The sequence below is a fragment of the Phyllostomus discolor genome, chromosome 10, assembly GCF_004126475.2.
Source record: "Phyllostomus discolor isolate MPI-MPIP mPhyDis1 chromosome 10, mPhyDis1.pri.v3, whole genome shotgun sequence".
Classification (NCBI taxonomy): domain Eukaryota; kingdom Metazoa; phylum Chordata; class Mammalia; order Chiroptera; family Phyllostomidae; genus Phyllostomus; species Phyllostomus discolor.
Window position 1 is genome coordinate 9,378,692 of NC_040912.2, and position 19,667 is coordinate 9,398,358.

General features: G+C 48.4%; 1 protein-coding gene across 1 annotated transcript in view; it reads right to left on the minus strand.

The window, feature by feature from the left end:
- The window catches only part of GARS1 (glycyl-tRNA synthetase 1), a 44,368-nt gene that overhangs the window by 16,751 nt on the left and 7,950 nt on the right, over positions 1-19,667 (minus strand). Inside the window, exons 2-9 of the mRNA XM_028525505.2 lie at positions 16,190-16,291; positions 15,359-15,461; positions 13,876-14,017; positions 12,373-12,461; positions 11,899-11,975; positions 6,881-7,026; positions 5,455-5,604; positions 616-778 (exon numbers count right to left, since the gene is read on the minus strand). Of these exons, the coding sequence (XP_028381306.1) occupies positions 616-778; positions 5,455-5,604; positions 6,881-7,026; positions 11,899-11,975; positions 12,373-12,461; positions 13,876-14,017; positions 15,359-15,461; positions 16,190-16,291 (972 nt within the window). The remainder of the gene's footprint in view (positions 1-615; positions 779-5,454; positions 5,605-6,880; positions 7,027-11,898; positions 11,976-12,372; positions 12,462-13,875; positions 14,018-15,358; positions 15,462-16,189; positions 16,292-19,667) is intronic.

Consider the following 19,667-nt stretch of genomic DNA (forward strand, 5'->3'; position numbering starts at 1 on the left):
CTCATCCCCTGCAATACTCGAACCCCGTACAGTGCACGTAACCTTACTGTTTCCGTCCTGGGAGGGTTTCGGAAATCATCCAGCCCCCGCCAGGCGGCCAGCAAGTTGTCACCCAGCCTCCACTTGGACATTTGCAGGGACAGGAAGCTCACTGTTGCCCAGGGCACTTAGGCAGCTGCTGTTAGAGTAGTTTCCATGCGCACGTTCCTCCAGGCAAATAATTAGAGAAGTTCTATTACATGTAAGACTCTCTCCCAACGGCTGTCACTAACAGAGAAGAGTTCAAGATCCAGAGGGCTTGCTCTGTGAGTCAAACGTTTCCCCAAAAGTAGCTCATACTGTTAGAAGTCGGACTGCTGGAGCACAGTTCAGACCAAGGCCTCTTTCCCAAGTGGTCCCTGGACATTTTTCTCACGTTAACCCCGACGGCCCACAAACTGCCATGTCGAGGTAATTTCCTGCCACTATAGTAAAAGTGTATATTATATACTGTATAAAAACAAGTGATAAAATGACTGCCAAAATAAAGAGTTCTGTCACCCAGTACACAGAAGCTGCTGTGTGCTCCCAACCCCGAATAGGCACAGCCTGAAGGAGCGACCCCTGGAGCCTCACCTGCTCAACAGCGTCCCCCAGGCGCATCTTCCGAGCAGACTGCCCGCTGACCTGGGCTTTGGCGGAGTACAGACAGAGGTGCAGGTCCGCCACGGTGTGGAACTTGGGGTGCTCCTTCTCGCTGGGGTCTACGAAGTGCTCAATTTCTGCCATTGTGAATTCTCTGAAAGCAGAAATACGAGGGCCCAAAGCTGCATGCTTCGCTATGAGAACCATAAAGAAGGCCCTATTTTCAACTTCATTCACAGGAACATCGTACCGCTAAACAGACCATGTCTGCCTAGGGAAGAGGCTGGGTACGGTCTGCCTGGGTGGCTGTTCATCTTAACCTCATTAATGGAAGCTTTACTGCTCACTTAAACAGTATTTTAAATAAATAAATACAACCAAACTTCTCTCAAATATTAACTCCTCCTGTCTAGTGGCAAAGGTTCTTCACTTGAGCAAACCCGAGTCAGCCTCCTGACCCCTCCCCTCCAGGGCCCACCCTGCGGCCCGAGCGAGAGCCCTGCTGCGGCGGTTTAACCAGAACCCCTGCTATCTGTCGTTGCCCAAGACGTCGGCTACAAACCGCCCCCCCGCCCCGCCCATGCTGTCCGGCGGCCCCCCTTATCCGAGTTTCACTTTCCGAGGTTTCGGTTACCCTCAGTCAACTGTGGTCTGAAAATATTACATGGAAAACTGTAGATATAAATAACGCATAAGTTTTACGCTCTGTGCCGTTGTGAGTAGTACAGCGAGACCGCACACCTTCCCGCCCTGTCCTGCCTGGCCTGTGGATCGCGCCTCCGTCCAGCGTGGCGACACCGCGCCCGCCGCGCCGCCCATCACGCAGTGGCCTCTTGGTCACCACGTCGGCTGCCGTGGTGGCGCAGTGCTTGAGCCCAGGCCGCCCTCACAGCAGCCTAACGTCCCATCACGACGCCTCTGTCACGCACGCACTCATCCCGTCACACGGGCACTTCACCCTCTCTCGTCATCACAGGGGAGGGGGCCCAGCACCAGGCGGCGTTCGAGAGAGAAACCATGTGTAACTCTTCCTACGGTGTGCTGTTGTAACTGTTCTAGTTCATTATTCACTATTGTTGTTGACCTCTCACTTTGCCCAACTTATAAATTACACTTATTACAGACACGTGTGTACACACAGAAAAAACATAGCGTCCCGAGGGCCCAGTGCTATCTGCAGCCCCAGGCACCCCCCGGGGTGGGCACCGCAGCCCCCCAAGGACGACCGTGGGGCGCCGTCCTCGGACTCGAGCCCTGCTCTGGGCTGACGTCTCTTCCCTGCTGCAGTGGTCCTGAACACAACCCTGTTTTCATCATTTTAAGTGCCTCCCATCTGCTTTGGACACCAACCACAACCACCCAAGATTATTTATTACTTTTCATGAAAAAGAATTTTCAAAGAACAGATTGATAGTTTTTAAAAGTAGGAAAACTTAAGCAAATATCAGGCACAAAAAGAAATGGAATACAGGAGTGATTTCTAAATAAAAGTCTGCTTAAAGCATTAGCAAGCCTGATAAATACACACTAAATGAAGCTCCCAATGTTGACTTCTCTAAGCATGGGAAATTGATAGTGACTGAAGTAGCTTTTATAGGAGCGTGACTCTCTCTCTGACTGCTCTGAGAAGTAAATGGCTGGTGATGCGCCGTGCGGCTGGTTTCCCCAGAGTGACAGACCCCACACAGAGCATCACTCACAGCAGACGACGAGGCGTGAGCCGGTGGAACAAGCTAAAATCAAGCTAACTGCACGGTGATGAAATAAGTGTGCACGTAGTAATGGCTTTCCCCAAGAGGTTCCTCTGAAAGGCAATTTAGTAGCTACTGGAGAGACTAGTGTTTTAAGTTAATTTCATGAGTAAAATAATCTTTCTTCTTTAAAACACACATTCACCAGTGCACTTTCATGATTATCTCGGATGTTTTAGAAGTAATGAAAAACTGCTTAAATGGGTCCAAAAATACATGAAATGAATTCCAAAAGCTTTTTAATTTTTAAATTTCACTTTTTCAGTGGTGTCTGTCTATTTGGTCCTGCGGCACCTAAGTCTGAACTGTCTTCCAGCAACGGCCGGACACCGCCTGTGCGCACGGCCGGACGGGAGACAGCACAGCACAGCGTCTGTGCTGGCGCGCACCAGCGTGCCCCGGGGACGACAGCAGCGGGCGTCTGGGGTGCCGGGCGGGCCCAGGGAAGAGCCCCGGCCCAGGCTCCCAAAGAGGCCTGCTGCCAGGGCCTCTGCACCGCTCCGTCAGGTCACCTGGCTCGCGGACGGAGGTGGGAGCCGCCGCCGGCACGGATCTCACCAGCCGCCTCCCCTTGCTGAGTCCGGAGGCTGCACCCGCAGCCGTGGACACTGAAACGCACACGGGCTGTTAACAGGCAAAAGGCCCCAACGGAGTCACCTGCGCAAAGCCCCACGTCAGCAAACCAAGACTTAACACAGAACCCAGCCACAGTTTTCACCGCTCGCAGAAACGGAACCTTTAACCCGCCAGCCTGGCACCACCCGGCCAGCACCAGGGAGGTAACGAACAGCAGGCCCCTCCACTCCCCTTCCAGGGCCGTCTCACCCGAACAATGATGCGTTCTTTGCTAACGATCTCCTCTTACCGCCCGTTTCCTGACTTTAGAAAACTTTCCTTCTGTGCAATCCAGTGGAGCTTCTTCCGATGTGCTAGTTGGGATCCTACTCGGCTCATAAACTGTCCAATAAAGCCAACTGGATCTTTAGAATTTTTGTCATTTAACAAGGCCCAGAAGGCAGAACCAGCCAATCAAAGCTCGAATCTTTAAAATTTCATAGGAACAATCTAATACTCCCAAGCAGAACAAAAGGAATCAGAGCTGTACAAAAACCAGTCACCCGTTAGTTGACGACGTCCTCAGGAAGGAAGGAGGAGACTGAGCAGACCCTGGCCCTACGGCCCTACAGCACGAACTCCAGGGACGCTGACCCACGGTGAACCAGCACACGCTAGTCCGGACCCTGCAGAGGAACGTTAACAAAAACAGGCCAAAACCCGCACCGGATGCGGTGAGCTGCACGGGCCCTGGGGACCAACGTCTGGGGGGGCCCCAGGGCCCTCCCCACGTGACGCCTGGGATGCTCCTCAGTTCTGAGCTGGTTTTCCCCACAGTACGTGCCTCTTCTTCCTCCACAGGCCTCGGCTTCTGCCTTACTTCATGGTCCTTTACTACCTATTTTTTTTTAGATTTTGTTTCTTTAGTTTTAGAGAGGGGGGAAAGGAGGGAGAAAGAGAGAGAAACATCGGTGTGTTGCCTCTCACATACCTCCAACTGGGGACCGGGGTCACAACCCAGGCATGTGACTTGGCTGGGAATCGAACCAGCGACCTTTTAGTTCATAGGCCAGTGCTCAATCCACTGAGCCATACCAGCCAGGGCACAACCTTCTTCTTTTTTTTTTTTTTAATTTCCATTACAGTTTACATTAAATATTATCCTGTGTTAGTTGCAGGTGTGCAGCACAGTGGTTAGACAATCAGGTACTTTACAGGATGGTGCCCCCAATACTGCCATAGCTACTGGTAAGTCCTCTTCAAAAGGCTGGCTTTAGACAAGGTGGGTCTTACGCAGCTTCCTCAGTATTTTCAAAGCAGTCCTGCAGACACTAATGGGGATGCCAAAGGAAAAAGATACCCCCGAAACCCAAGTGCTGGGAAATCAAACAGACTCAAACCTGACAAGTTTTTCATTGCTACACCACCTGGTTCACGTTTCGGACCACCCCCTCTTCCTGCCTGAAAGGCTAGAGGGGTCCCCCCACCCCGTTTCTCCAGGCTGTGCAGGCTCTCTCCTCCGCGGAGTCTCCCTCTGTAGACCACAGGGCTGAAGGGATTCTGGGCCTGAAGATGAGTGTGGGCCCACCCCCTCGGAGGGAGTCTCGGGCACTAACGAGAGCAGGCGGATGGCTGGGCAGCCCTGAGGCAGAGTGGGTGGTGGCTGGTGGGAAGGGTGGGGGATGTGGTGTGGCGAGCCTGCAGTCTGTAATTACAGCAGGTCAGGAAAGACCAGCACAACCGGATGGGGCGGAGAAACTGCCGAAAATGCTTTTGGAGCCTAAGAAAGTTGGGTTTACCTACGTGCCCTATCTTTAATATGGAATTCATTGACCTAAGGGATGACATCAGTAAGAAAATATACGGAAATCACAAAAAGCTCCGATTGTGAGCAGATAAGTCGTAATAAGTTTCTGGAGAAAACCGTAGCTAACAGCGCCCGCACCCACATCCCTGGGCCGACCTGATGGAAGGAGGTCACTGGGTCAGAGGCCGACCCAGGCCTCCATGGATGTCTAAACACGCGTGGAGAGGGATAAGCTCGCTAGCCGCCCCCCGAAACATCTGGAGGAACATCAACTGGTTACGGAACCCCCCGACCCCAGATACAGCAACACTGTCCTGGACCGAGCTTCTGGTCACAGCCGTCACCGCGGGCCCCACCGCGCCCGGCACCTACAAGCATCGCCACTGCCAGAAAACGCTTTGGTTAGGTGAGCAAGACCCTGACACCCTCAAAATGCACGGTGAACAAGGGGAAAGGGTCATTTTGGAGAGGAAAGAAACTTACGCTCTTCTCCACCCTCCCTTCCCTTCACATTCACTTGAGTCACTCAGAGGAACCCGTCACCCCAGAGATCACGTTTGGAAAGACAACTGTAAAACGCGTGGTTTTTGTACGACAAAGGTAATTACATGATCACGTAAGAACGAAGCAGAATTGCCTCAAAACAGCAAGTTTTCGTGACCAATCCAATGCCAAGGCCACTCTCTGCTGTCACCGGAAGAGTGGCGCGGGCAGTACCTGACTCGGATCAGTCCGGACCGCGGGGAGATCTCGTTTCTGAAGGAGTTTCCAATCTGCGCAGCAGCAAACGGCAGCTTTCCTTGGTTGAATTCCAGAAGCCGCTTGAAATTGAGGAAAATCCCCTGTGCAGTTTCCGGCCTCAAGTACCTACAAATTGACATCGATCACTCTGTTAGGAAGAAATTACGTTTTCCGACAAATCTGAACTTCTAGATGCAAGTCCCAGACGTCCTAAACACACTACTTTCACGCAGAGCTGCACGAGCCCTAAACCGAAGGTTCTGGAAGGCAGCTTCCCCCGGGTGGCAGACGTCTCAAGCAAGGACCAGAGGGCGCAGCAGAGGGTGCACCGGGGTGTCTGTGCAACGGTCAGAGACGTCACTTCATGAACGTGCTGTCACTCCAGGGAGTCAGGCGACCCCTCTCTCGTGATGTCCCTAACACAGATTCTGGCTCTCTTCCTGACCAGTCATTTGCACGGAGGCCGATGGCAATTTTAGATGCTTCTGGAAATCGGCCCCGCGCCCACGCACGCCTCTGCTGACCCACACGCTGCAGGGGGACCCGGGGCTACAGAGACGCCCGCGGGGGCTGCACCGCACACCGGAGGAGCTCGCGCATCTCGAGCGCCATACCGAGCCAGGAAACCTCCCGGGTTTCTCAGGCCACGCTCTTCTCCGTGGCATTCTACGTTTTCAGCAGGGGCTTCTAGTATTTCTCCGCATTTTAAAGGTAGAGCCAAACAAACAGACCATTAGAGCCGCTGCCCCTGAGTGTCACAGAAAATACTCTGTGCAAAACAACCAGGAAAGGTTCCCAACAGCCTGCAGCCTGCTTCCTGATAAATGTCTCATGAAAACAACTTTGAAACTAAGAAAAAACAACAAAGTGTCACCCCCATCTCACTCTCACTCCCCCCCTTTGGTTTCTGGGCTCCTCCCGGACTTCGCCTGAGTGTAAATGCAGCTACACTTGGGGCACAAGCCCAATTCGAGTGCTCAAGGGACACACGCGGCCACGAAGTCGGGCAGCGCGGACCACGGGACGTTTCCATTGCTGCAGACGGAGCTGATTTAGACCGGGCGGTGCCAGTCCCCTCCTGCGGGAAGTTCGATGACTTCCAGAATCGGACTTCCGCGGCCCTTCCTGAACTACACAGCTGTAAGTACAAGATGTGGTGGCCACAGACTTTTCTGTTTATTTTATGGCAAAAAAAAAACCAACATAGACACTAAAAACTATATTCAGAAAGAATCGGAAGAAATAAAATGTAAGAATATGTCATAATTTCTCCTTCATATATTTATCTGCACTTTCTATACATTACTTTTCAGGATCTTCCCTTCTCGGCTGATACTGGTATTTAACTTTTGTCACAAGCGATTTTAATAACTTTGCTACGTAAACGGTGAGTGATACGTACCCAGGCATGTTTCCTCCAGGCCCAATGAAGGTCTTGAACATCAAGTTAAAAGACACTGGAGGGGAGAGGTCATTCCCAGTAATGGGGGACTTGACATTGTAATTCACAAAAAGATCCGAAAGTTCTTGCTGTCCATAGTTATCGAGCTAAAGAACAGGCCAAGAAAATGGTTAGTGTAAAAGGCTGAGAAACATAAGGCGTAAGATAAAGTACTATATATTAAAACCTATCCCCCACTGAAACTCACCCAAAATAAGAACATGAGAATTAACCTCCCCTTCCAGATATCCACAATAAAACCACAGGCAGTTTACACGCTTTTCATTTACCAACAGAAAAACAAAGTATCCTTCTGGGAATGACCTAAAAAAACTCACACATTCACCATTTCACAATCAAAGATACGGCAAAATACTTCTTGTTCAATTGCAAGAGTTACTGGTTGGCAAGAACCTGAAATCATGTAACTGAGTTTTTTAGGCTGAACTTTAAAACTCCGTGCACTTTAAGTCAGGTGCACAGCCCTGTCTATTCATCAGACGTGCAGGTAGCTCTCCTTCCCCACCAGGTGTGAAGTTCCTCGAAGGCAGAAGCTGCGTCTTAATTCACTGCTGCACTTTCTGGTTTATTGTGTGTTTTACACACTGACGATCAACGCCAAACCCTCCAAAATGATGCGTGACCTCCGACTGGAGAATCTCAAGTGACTACGAACGACAAACCATTTCATAGTAAAGAATATTTGAAATTAAAAAAAAAATCTCTTAATAGAAATAAAATAATTAGATAAATCAACTTATGGCCGTAAGAACTGGCTTTGGAATCAGAAAAAGCAGGGTAAACCGCCCAACTCTACCACTTCTGGGTGGTGTGACTCTAGATGGAGCTCTTTCCCTACATCTCTGGGCCTCAGTTTGCTTATCTGGGAAACGGGGCGGGGGGCAGACCTACCTCACTCGAAGGCGGTTCCACGAAGATGAAATAAAATGAAAGTGCTCAGCAAAGGGCCTGGCACACAGGACCGACTCGACACAAAGTGACCAGGACAATTTATATTTTCTCCCCCCACAATCTGATGGACATTCCCACTGCACAGAAGGGCAGCCTCTTCACACGAACCACATGCCCCAAATGTGAATTAACAATGTAAAAAAGTTAAGCCCTGAGCTCTATTTCTACAGAAGCTCTAGGGAAAATGCACTAAATACCCTATTCACACCATCACCCAGGGGATGGGATCAGTAAGGAAAGCGTTCCAGCGACTTCCAGGTATGAGCACCACGAACGTGAGAGGGTCTCCCTACTCGAGGACAAGTCAAAGAGCCTGTGGAACACCTCTGTCTCCCAAGCAATTAAAGAACACACAGTGTTTTTCAAGAGAAGACATAGTAAGAAAAGAAGTCAGGAAGACAAGATTCCACAGGAATCAAAACCCCATGAAAGAAAATTTGGCAATTTTTAGCAAAACTGTATTTGCAAGTGCCTTTTGACCAACTGATCCCACTTCCGGGAATCTCTCCCAGAGACATAGCAGCGAGAATGCGCAAGCACAAGGCTGCTCACTGCAGCACTGTTTGTTTTTTGTTTTTTAAACTTTTTAAAAAGATTTTATTTATTTTTAGAGAGGGAAGGGAGGGAGGGAGAGAGAGAGAGAGAGAGAAACATCAATGTGCAGTTGCTGGGGGTCATGGCCTACAACCCAGGCATGTACCCTGACTGGGAATCGAACCTGTGACACTTTGGTTTGCAGCCCGCACTCAATCCACTGAGCTACGCCAGCCAGGGCTAGCACTATTTGTTTGTAAGGGCAGAGACGGGAAAGTCCGCGTCCACTGGGAAGGGGGTGGCTCTCCAGGGGCCATTCTGCAGCATCTCTGGATATTTTGTTACATGAAAAACAGCAAGCTGGAGAAAAGCACCTATGGAATGCCACCATTTGCCTAGGAAGGGGGTCACATAATATCCACACGTCTTTGTTTATGTTCTGTTAAAAAATAAATCGAAGTTCATTATCCTCCAGGTAAAAACTGGCTGCCTCTGGGGGTGGAAAGGGAATGTGGTGGAAGGAAGAGGGAAAGACACCAGATCTGCTGAACATACATTGTTTTGAAGGTTTAACTTTGGATCTAGAAACATTTTTTTGGTCATAATTATAAAATAAACTTAAATTTCAAAAAACGAAACTCTAAAGATTCAAACTAAAACAAAGGAATGGACTAACTGCATGCCCAGCTAGTGAATGAGCGCCCCAGAGAGCACGGTTCCAGGCCTTATACAGTCACTGGCCTGCACATTACTGGTCTGTCCCTCAGCAAATAAAACACAGAGAAAAACTGTTAACTAGTTTCAAAATTCACACCACTGATGGCAGTGTTGACACTATCCTTCTGAGAATGTTAATGTGTACAGTGTGAGACAAAGCATATGAATAAGATGCTGGTGTTGCTGAGAACTAGGACTTTCGGTACAGGTAAAGGAGGTACAGATTTAAGATGAATCAAGTCCCATAACTAATATCAAGTAGAAGTACCAATATGAATTCATAATGATTCCATCTTAAAAATTTCCTACTCGATCCACTGAAAAGGTCTAGAACCAATGACCATCAGCATTCCCACTTATTAAACTTCTTGCCAAAAATATCTGATCGAGTCTCCAGATCCAAATGCCAAATTACAAGAAATATGGAAACAAAGAAACACATGAAACATCACTAAAATAATGCAGTCAGCCAAATCCAGACAGCAGGAAACACTCAACGATGAAATTTCTCAACTTAAAAAAATTTTTAATGAAAACATAAGGAAAAAAGACATGAAGAACCTACAGATTGAAAGAGATTTGAGAAACATTATCAGGAACCACGAAGTATGGACTATACCTGAATCCCAACTAAAACCAATCCTGGTAACATTTAAGACAATCGGGGAAATGTGAACGTTGACTGAATATGTGATCGTATTAAAAATTATTAATATTTACCAAAGTAACAGCAGTTAGGCTCATTTCCTGAGATTTTTGTCTCTTAGAGATAACACAATGAAATGTTTGCAGACGTAAAAAGATGCCATTTGAGATGTGCCTCCCCAAACCTTGGGGGAGGGGAAGGTGAGTAGGGAACAGAGTCAACAAAACCGGGCAACACCAGAGCAGGCTGATGGGCACGTCAGTGTCTGTTACACTGTTTTCTATGCTCATGTTTCAAATCTCTCACAACAACACACTGAAAATGACTTTAAATACTGGTGCACACAGGGCCAGGTCAGCAAACATGGGCAGAGAGGAGAAGCAAGAGAATGAACTCCGAGCTGCTGAATCTACACACGGGAAGAGAGCGCCTCCTACCACGCAAGGTCAGCCGGTGCCTCGCAAGGACACTGCTGGGCCTCACAAAGCTGAGGAGGAGTCCCAGGCGCCGAAACGCTGGCGTGCGCTCAAGCGGCGGAGGGGCCTTCGGCCGGGAACTCACAGGGGCCCCGTCCGAGGACCAGACCATCTCCCGTGGTCTCCCCACTGAAAACCACACTGACAGCAGCATGTGCACATACATGTACATATATACACATACACACACACATATCTGATACAGCAAATCATAAAAACCCAGAATGCTCTCCTAGAATGTGGGTCCCAGATAAAACAGGAAGTCAGTGCTCAAACTACAAAGCATGACTTAATAAATCAACTAATTACTTCCTGCTTCTGACAAGTTACTTGGAAATAAATGAAAGGGCTACAATCAAAAACATCCACACAAAACCTCAGTAAGTCTAATGCGCTGAACAGGAAAACAGTAATTCAGGGGGAGTTAGACATGCTTCTCATATATTCTCTCTAGTGTAATAAAGGCCACACCTTTGGAAAAGAAAGGAAACGAGAAATGAATGTGTAGCTATGACAGTGTCAAATACAAGAACTGCTTTTCTAAATCATGAGTAACACTAGTACAGCAATGAGCGTCAAGAAAGGAATAAATTGAGCTTCATGAGGGCCCAAAATAATTGCCAGATAAAGATGGTTTTCAATTTAAATGAGAAAGGAGAAAATTTCTCAGCTCATGCTGGAAAGCTCGATGCCACAGAGAAAAATTAGCTCGTTAAAAATGAATTAGGCAGCAGTGGAAAACGAACCAGTAAATTCTCATGAGGAAAAAGCAGAGCTGGGGACCCCCACGTTCGGCCTCACGTACTTAGACACCAATGTGAAGGAAAAATGCACGCACGCATCGCTGGGTCTGCCTGTCTGTTCCTTTGTTTAACCCGAGGGAGTGAACTTAAGAGGGGCACTGAGGGGGGACCTCACAACCCAGCCGGGTCGGAGAAACGGACTGGCTTCCGTGGCTGCACCGGGTGAGCCATCAGCGACATCTACACCCGGACATGCGGGTCTTCCCGGGCTGAAGACGTGCAGCATCGTCACGTCTGAAGGCGGTGTGTGACCCACAGAAAGGGGAGGGGCTGCTTCTGATCCAGAGGGTATTCCCGCACTCGGGAAGAGTCAGCCTAGTCATCTCTACGGTCCCTCGTCTTCCCTGAAACTTGGCACCTTGAGCAGAAATGCAGGCACTGCACTGGGAAAGCAGGGGCTGGGTCGCCAGGCCCTGAGAAGGACAACGCGGGGTGAGGAATGGGGCAGCCCGAAGCAGCCCAGTGGCTGGCCAGCGCTCCTATAGACGCCTGCCCCCACGCCTCCACGCCGGCACCGAACACTGCTCATCGTCCGCCCCTCCTCTGGCTTTCGCTATTACACCCAGAACACTGGTCTCCAAGGAGAGAGAACCAATGTTATGCCGATCTAGCCGAACTTGTTGGTTTGGGCTAAAACAGAGGGTCAGTCACAAAAGGCAGGGAGAAGAAGATAAAAACGCAACAGGAGCTGCTATAAGGGACAGAAGGTAAACTTGACTTCTTCGTCCCTGCGGCCGGGGTCCACACCGCGTGGGCCTCAGCACTCACTGAACGCCGGCAGGAAGACAGCAGCTACCTGAGGTGCTGTGATAACACCCGCCAGGAGCTCACCTGGGCCAAGACGCTCTCCATCTCTGATTTCTTCTCAGCAGAACACCTCTTGTCAGACATCAGCTTCTGTAAATGAGCTGCGGGAACAAGGCTGGCACGCATCAGTGTCAAATCGGGGGGGGGAGGTTGGGGGGGCAGTGCACATTTGCCTTTCGGTGCTGGGTGGGGAGAAGGAGTGAATCCCGGGGTAACGCCCTCAATTTACACGAGTCCCCTGGTTGATTTCGCAGGGAAAGGCGTGATATTATTGTCTTGATTCTTGTGTTGATTTAGGGTTCTAATTATCTGTACACATATTTTGAAAATAAGGGATTTGATCTGTACACTTAAGATCTGTGTACTTTAATTTAGCCTTTGCTTGTTATGCACACCCGAAAACAATTTAACAGAAAAAAATTGAGAAAGGGCTAATCTAACCCTCTGTCTTGATCAGTCCTCCTCGGAAGGGTGCTTGTCCGCGGGGAAGAGCCGTACCTTTTAACAGGTGGTCAGCACGGAAACACTCTCCATTCTTCACGTCTTTCACCATGAAGTCCGCAAATTTGTCTACGTGGCCAGAGGTCCTAAGGTAAAATATTTTCACACAAAATAGCACATAGATTTTACCCTGTCAGACCACCCCCCTCTCTACGTGTATCCATAGTTTGTATCTTTGAACCTGAGAGATGTAAGCTCCCACATTTAAAATGATGCCTCCGTGGCAGATGGTAACACGTGCCAGAGAGACGTCTTCCTTCCGGGAGGAAAACAGACACCGAGCAGATCACACATTCTCACAAGCCATCGTAAAGCCTGCGCTCCTCTGCAGAGCCACCCACGCCCATCCCCTGCCCATCACTGACTGACACAAGCAGAGGCCACACCACGGCGGACGGGACTAGCCGGGGACGCCTCTCTCATCGTGGACAATAAACCTCGGCCCTCCGCGCCGGAACCCATATGGACACTGTACAGTGCTCTCTCTAAGCAGCTCCTGTCGGTGGAGCAAGCGGTAAAGAACAGGTTCCGATCTCTTAGGCCACAGGAGGCAAGCACGTGGCCCATTCCGGCCCTCCACCTCGTTTTACCCAGCCCGGCACCTTGTTTCTACCCGGACCCGGCGGCAGCGCCGAGCTCTCCCTTAACTGCTCAGGAGTAGTGACACTTATACAGTGTTAAAATCACATTCCGCCCTTTGAAGGCAACAGTGAGGCTGATGTGGCACCCGGTGAAAATGAGTTTGACACCCTGTTTTAGACCTATCATCAGAAAATCACCTTGTTTTCATTGGCTGAAATTATTAAGAGAAAGCCTAAAGGATGCAAACAGCAAAAATTGGATCTTTCCTGGGCAGAACGTGTTTAAAAAGAAGTGATGAGCTTCCTGTGTTAAAAAGGAAGTGATGAGCTACAAAATGCTAAGAATTCCTCTTTCAGTTCTACACTCAAAACATCCTGCTCTGCTCTCAACAATGTTGGAAGGAACAATTTGAATGCGTTAAAACTTCAACACAAATGACAGCATGTGATTAAAAATGCACACATACCTTTGCCCAGGATTTCTAAGAATTTACACTGAAGAAATCCGGGATCTACATGAGAACTCATCCGTGTATGAATTCAGGATGTCCCAGTGCAGTAAAAAATCGGAAACCACGGAAATGCCTGTGATGTGGACTACCAGCTGTGGACATGACGACGCACCCACAGACAGAAGACCACGCTGCCACTGAAAACGTCTGGAACACCAGTGACAGGAGTCATGATCACCTGCGTTACGTGGGATAAGCGGTGCGCTGCCCACACTGACGTGTGCAGGGGCGCACAGGAAGGACAGCTGCAACAGTTTTAACGTGGCTCCCCATGAACAGTAAGTAGGTGAGGGTTTTCTTTGTCTGTCTTTTCTGGTTTTATAAAGAACATGGGTAGCTTTTTATAATCGCAAAATTACTGAAATAGGCGTATTGGAGAATTCCAGGCCTCGAACGAGAAATCTTACTTTAGCACTGGCTCGGGGGTGAGCATGGTGCAGTCGATTTCCAGGATCTGCTCCTCCTGGATAAAGTGCTGCCTCCAGGCCTGGATGATGTTGTTCTTCAGAGCACAGCCAACCGGGCCGAAGTCATACAGCCCGCTGACACCTGGAAAAGGTCAACGACGGACACATGTACTTCACTGGGTTACTCTGAACAGGCGAAGGCAAGGAGACACGAGAAACTGACACTGTAGGCTTCACACGCTCCCTAAAAATGTGCTGACGTCAGCAATTCAAATCCCTCGGTATCGAAGAGCCGCATCTCCACTAGACGACGGAGGTAAAGTTAAAAAGCTCCTACTGTGTCTACTACGTCCAAATAAGGAATTTCAAGTAGGATTAGCAAAACAACAACAAAAAACCTACAAGCAAAAGAAGTTCCTCCATATGCAAGAAAAGAATGAAAACATATAGTTTCCTGCCACAGAAATTAGAAAATAACTTCTTGCATCAGCTGACACTAGTGATAATTTTAGCACTTGATTCTCTAATTTATTCTTGGGTATCTGAACCACTTTTTAAACCTCATCAAGTTAAACATTTAGAGATCCGCTGAGCCAAACAGAATCAAGTTTCAGCAACAAAGTACCAAATGTCTAATATTGTTTCAATGATCTCTGTTGACTATGAACAATACCGTTCTACATTAAATCAGTGAATTATATTTGCCTACATACCTTCACGCAGCTTTCAGAAAAATGTAGAGATGTATCTGCACATTGTACCTATGACAAATGTTCTCCTATGAGTTAGAGACTTTGGTTTCTCACTGCCCTTGCGTGCAGGTGCACGGTACCCGTGGCCTGTGTTACAGGGCCCTCTGCTGCCCCGGAGTGTCCACTGCATTTTAAGAATGCTATCTAGTGAGCGCGGCTGACCCTGGAACAATATGGGAGGTTAAGGGTGCCAACCCCTGTGCAGTGAAAAACCTACATAGAACTTTCGACTCCCCCAAAACTTTACTAATATCCTACTGCTGACCGGAGCCTTAGTGATAACATAAACAATCGATTAATACCTATTTTATATATGTATTATGTATTATATCCGCAGTAAGCTAGAGAAAAGGCTGTTAAGAAAGTCATAAGGAAAATACATCTACATATTTATAGAAAAAAGTCCACATATAAGTGGACCTGAACAGTTCAAAGCTGTGTTTTCCAAGCGTCCACTGTAAGTGGACACACTTTGGTGCTTAACACCCGAGCCTCCTACAATTCCCCACCCCTACTGGGAAAAGGTGGCCTTCAACAATAAGTGGGGTGGAGGGAAATACAAACAGATTTTACATCAAATGGCCAACTCTGAACAAACAAAAGCAAAATATCTACCCTCTGCTTTGTGTGACTTCATACAGTCAGGTATGGACAGGTGAGCCATGCTTTTTTTATTTAAGAAAATATTAAAGCCCCTAAACACAACTGTTCTTTCCACTGCTAAGCCCTACCTCCGTAAATAGCAAAGGCTTGGTCGTAGAAAAACCTCCTCTTCAGGGTGTCTTCCATTTTCGCTCTGTCTACGATGTCGTCTTTGGGCTGCAACGCCAGCTCCTGTCGGGGTTTCAAACAGAACGCACATGACTGGAGGGATGAGCAGTAATGTGAGTTTGTGTGCGTGAATTCAGTTTATTCATCAGCAAAGTTCAATATGAAATTGATCAGACAGGATTTTGATACCATTAAAAAAATAGAAACCTCAGGTTTTTCCCCCCTTTTGAGTTATAGAAAAGTTACCTTTACTTAGTTATTTAGGAAAGTATGATCATTTCCAAGACAACAAGACTGAGCTTACTTAGATGCAGGTACCGATAAACTATTTAAATTTTCAGTGGATCACCGTACCACAGCGGTGATGAAAACCCCCAACTCCTTCAGTCTGGTGCTGGGAGAGCTACTGCCTGAGAGTTCCGGGGCAGGTATCAGATGGATAGACCTTTCCCTAAACACAAAGCCATGACTTGCAGGCAGGGAGCCTCTGGGGAAGAACAAGCACTGTGCCTTCCAGGGAAAGCGCACGGACCCCAGGGCCTGGCAGGGGGGTTGGGGGGGCAGGCCAGGGGTCAGGAAGGCTTCCAAGAGAAGTGACACTCGGAGTTGCCCGTTGGAAGGATGGGGAGTCTGCCAGGTAGAGGAGGAGGGGCAAGCCCCCTGGGCGAGTAGAGATAAAGCAAATGGTACTTGTTCAGAAACTTTTCCAGGTTTTTCTCCCCAAAGAGATTAAATAAAGACGAACCATCCTGTGTCTACTTACATCCCTATTTTAGAAACCCATGACTCACCTTTGCTTCCAGAACCCTCTTCCGGGCTTTGAGCTCAGCCACCGCTTTATCTACATCTGCCTGGGGAGCTTTATCTTCTTTCAGCTTCCGCACCAGGTCTCCCTAGCCAACAAGGAGAACTGACATTCAGCTTGGTTTCAGAGGTCAAGAAAAGTCAGGAATGTGTTTTCAGCATGCCTTTTTAAAGTACCCGTAAGAACAAGGCAACTGGAACACTTAGTATATGAGGTCACTATGCGTAACTGAAGGCCTCTGCCCTCAACATTTATAGTTCAGCAGAATACACAAACAAGTACACCAACAGCTGTGCTCTCAGGGTTTAATGCAATTATTACTAGCATTCTCTTCTTTTCTTTTGGAGAAGGAGCAGAGGAAAGCAGTGGTAAGCAGGAAAGAGCTAGATTAGTACCGAGAACACAGAGGAAGCAATAAGTAGATTGCCCTTTCCTGGAATCTCTGTATCCCCTTATAAAAAAAAAGACCCTTAGTTTTCCACCCACTTCCCTGGCCATTTGCAGTCACTACTGGCTCAGCTTCCTCCGCCCTCTTCTTAGTTGCCAGAACTCTTCCCTTGCTAACTTCTCTGGGTTACGTGTCCATTTCTGACAACCTTCCGCCTGTGCGCTTCAGTGGAAGATGTGACCCGGGAACAGAGACAAACAAAACACTGCCTACAGGGTCCGGGACACTGCAAGCTAGGAAATCACAGGTGTCAAAATGAAGCAACTGCCCTGGGAGGAGCAACGCTTCCACACGGGCCTTTCAGGTTTTCACGGGTCAAAGTCATCGAAATAATAAGCGCAAAGTCAAAATTAAAGAACCCATGAGGAAATGAGCCACCGTGATTGAGACTTGGGAAAAATGACAAATAACAGAATTAGATGCCCCAAAGTGTAACAGTGACCAAATATACAACAAGAGATGTTAAAAAAAAAATAAAAGCAGGAATCAAAAACATGAGCAAAGAACAGAGACTCCCCAAAACAACCAGGCAAGTTGAGAAAGAACCGCATAGATCATGTGGAAATGAACAACGAAAACAAAAAGCTCACTGGACAGGTGAAGCAGCAGATGAGATGCTGCTGAAGAAAGAAGTAGCGACCTAGCAGACAGACCTAAGGAAATTATCCATGGACAACCGTGGACAGAGAGACAATGAGACACAGAGAAGAGAAAGAGAGTCCGACACTCATCCAACCAGAATTCCCGGAGAGAAAATTTACTATATAATATTTGAAAAGATAATGGCTCCAAATTTTTCTGTAAGTGCTCAAAGACATGAATTCTCAGATTCAGGGAGCACAATGAAACCCACCAACATCTAAAACAAAAGTCCACACTAGACAAGCTATGTAACACATAGTGCTTAAGAGCGGTTATAAAAACGTAGTTTCTAACACCTGATCAGCTGAATTTGAAACCCTAAGCCAAATGGTCAGTGTATTGTTACAAAGAGTACATGAAACAATGTAAGTAGAGTATTTTCAACAGCACTAAACACAGTGGACACACAAGAAACGATGGCCGATATTACGCTGTAAAGCACCTCGGACTGGCTGTGGCCTGTTTCCCAGAGGCGTCCAGCCTGACCGTCGGTTTGGAGCTGAATGATCTTCTCCGCTCCAAACTCGCCCCTTCTCTCGTGTACTGCTCTGCAGTTGTGAATGGCAACGAAACCCACCATTCCCCAAACAAGAAGCATCAGGTAATCCTAATTTACCTCCAACATCTGGTCCGTTCCTCATCAGAATTTCGGACCTAATCTCTCCCTTCGCCCTTCACAGATGAGACTGCCACACCTGACGGCCTGTCTGTCTGTCTGTCCTCCACACTGCTGCAGCCCGCCTGGTCACCCCAATTCGTGCCGCTGCTCTCCCACCTCCACAGACCTTCTCTTCACAGGCACAGAGGACCCCTAATTTGGAGACTGACCCTGCCCCAATGCCATCAGTGATGTTTACCCTCCTACCCTACAGGGCTCCCCTGGCTCGATGAGAATTCTACCACACCCTTTGGGAAGCCCTCCCCAAACGCTGCAACCTCACAATGTCTCCCCTTGAAGCTGTCTGAACTCGAGGCTGGAAATGAGACAGAAGTCCTCCTTGCTCCCTTCCGCACTTCCAAACTGACCCCTCTCCCTCCTTCTCAAAGCCCGGCTCCCCGGGAGGGCCTGCCGGGGCCCTTCCCCTTGCTGTTGCTCCTTCCCAAGCTCGGGCTTACTGCTCCTCGTTCAGCGGCAGCCCCCCTCTCCTTCAATGCCTGCTGCTGTGGAATGTCCCTGTCAGGCCACGAAAAGCGGTTTTAACGACCTGAACCTAGAACATAACTCCGCTTACACTCAATCAGAAGTCTTTCCCAGTTTTAACATACCCTGGGTTTTGCAGAAGTGCTACCCAGGAAAATGTAATTTAAAGGAAGACCGTATCTTCTTTTATTTAGAGTTTCACAAAGAGTTGTTATTACTTGAAACAGACAGACAGAACCACGTGACCAACAGCAACACTGCAGAGGTGTCCGGACAGCGGATACAGCACACCCTCGCCAGCGTGCACGCGCGGCAGCGGCACACACAGTCAGACTGCGTGCAGCTTGAGCACTGGCTTCCTCCAGCATGACATCCAGGGGGCTACTACCCCCCCAAACTTAGATGACAAAATGCATGTTATTTTATTATAATTTTTCTTTGTAATACATTTAAAGCATTATGTTTACACACGCTTTTCTTTAATTAGGGTTAGCAGGTATTCTGTGGGAATTGCACTGCTGGACAGTAACGGTGAGTTCCAGAACATCTGGTGGAAGAGGTGACCAGCCCGAAAGTGCAGAGCCACCGCACAGCTCCCTCCTGGCCTCTCCAGCTACGACAATGCCGTCCTCAGCCCCCTCCCCCTTGTTTCAGCGTCTCCGTCGCACTCACACCCTCCGAGACCGCCCTGCCCAGGCACTGGCTGGCTCCGGGACGTGCGCTTTATCTGTCTCTGTCTTAGGGGACAGATGTCGTTTCTGGCACTCAAATACTTGCCAACTGACATCACAACATAAACCTTGCATAGTGCCAAGCACTTACTACTCTGCAAATATCTGTTAACTTCCTCTTTACTCATTCAGTGCTCTTCTCCCTTCCTCTACCGATCAGAGCACCTATCTCATGAGTGTTCACTAAGAGTGCTTTTTGAGGGGGATAAGAACCCATGAGAGCCCTTGTTCTGAAAAGAGGATAGCAGGTAGTAATTCTTTATTTTTTACTTTTTTAAAGCTTTTGTTTATTTTTAGAGAGAGGGGAAGGGAGGGAGAAAGAGAGGAAGAGAAACATCCATCGGCTGCCTGTCATATGCCCCCACCCGGGTACCTGGCCCACAACCCAGGCATGTGCCCTGACTGGGAATCGAACCAGAGACCTTTCGTTTTGTGGGATGGCACCCAACCAATCCAGCCACACCAGTCAGGGCGGCCAGCAGTAACTCCTACTGACCGTCTG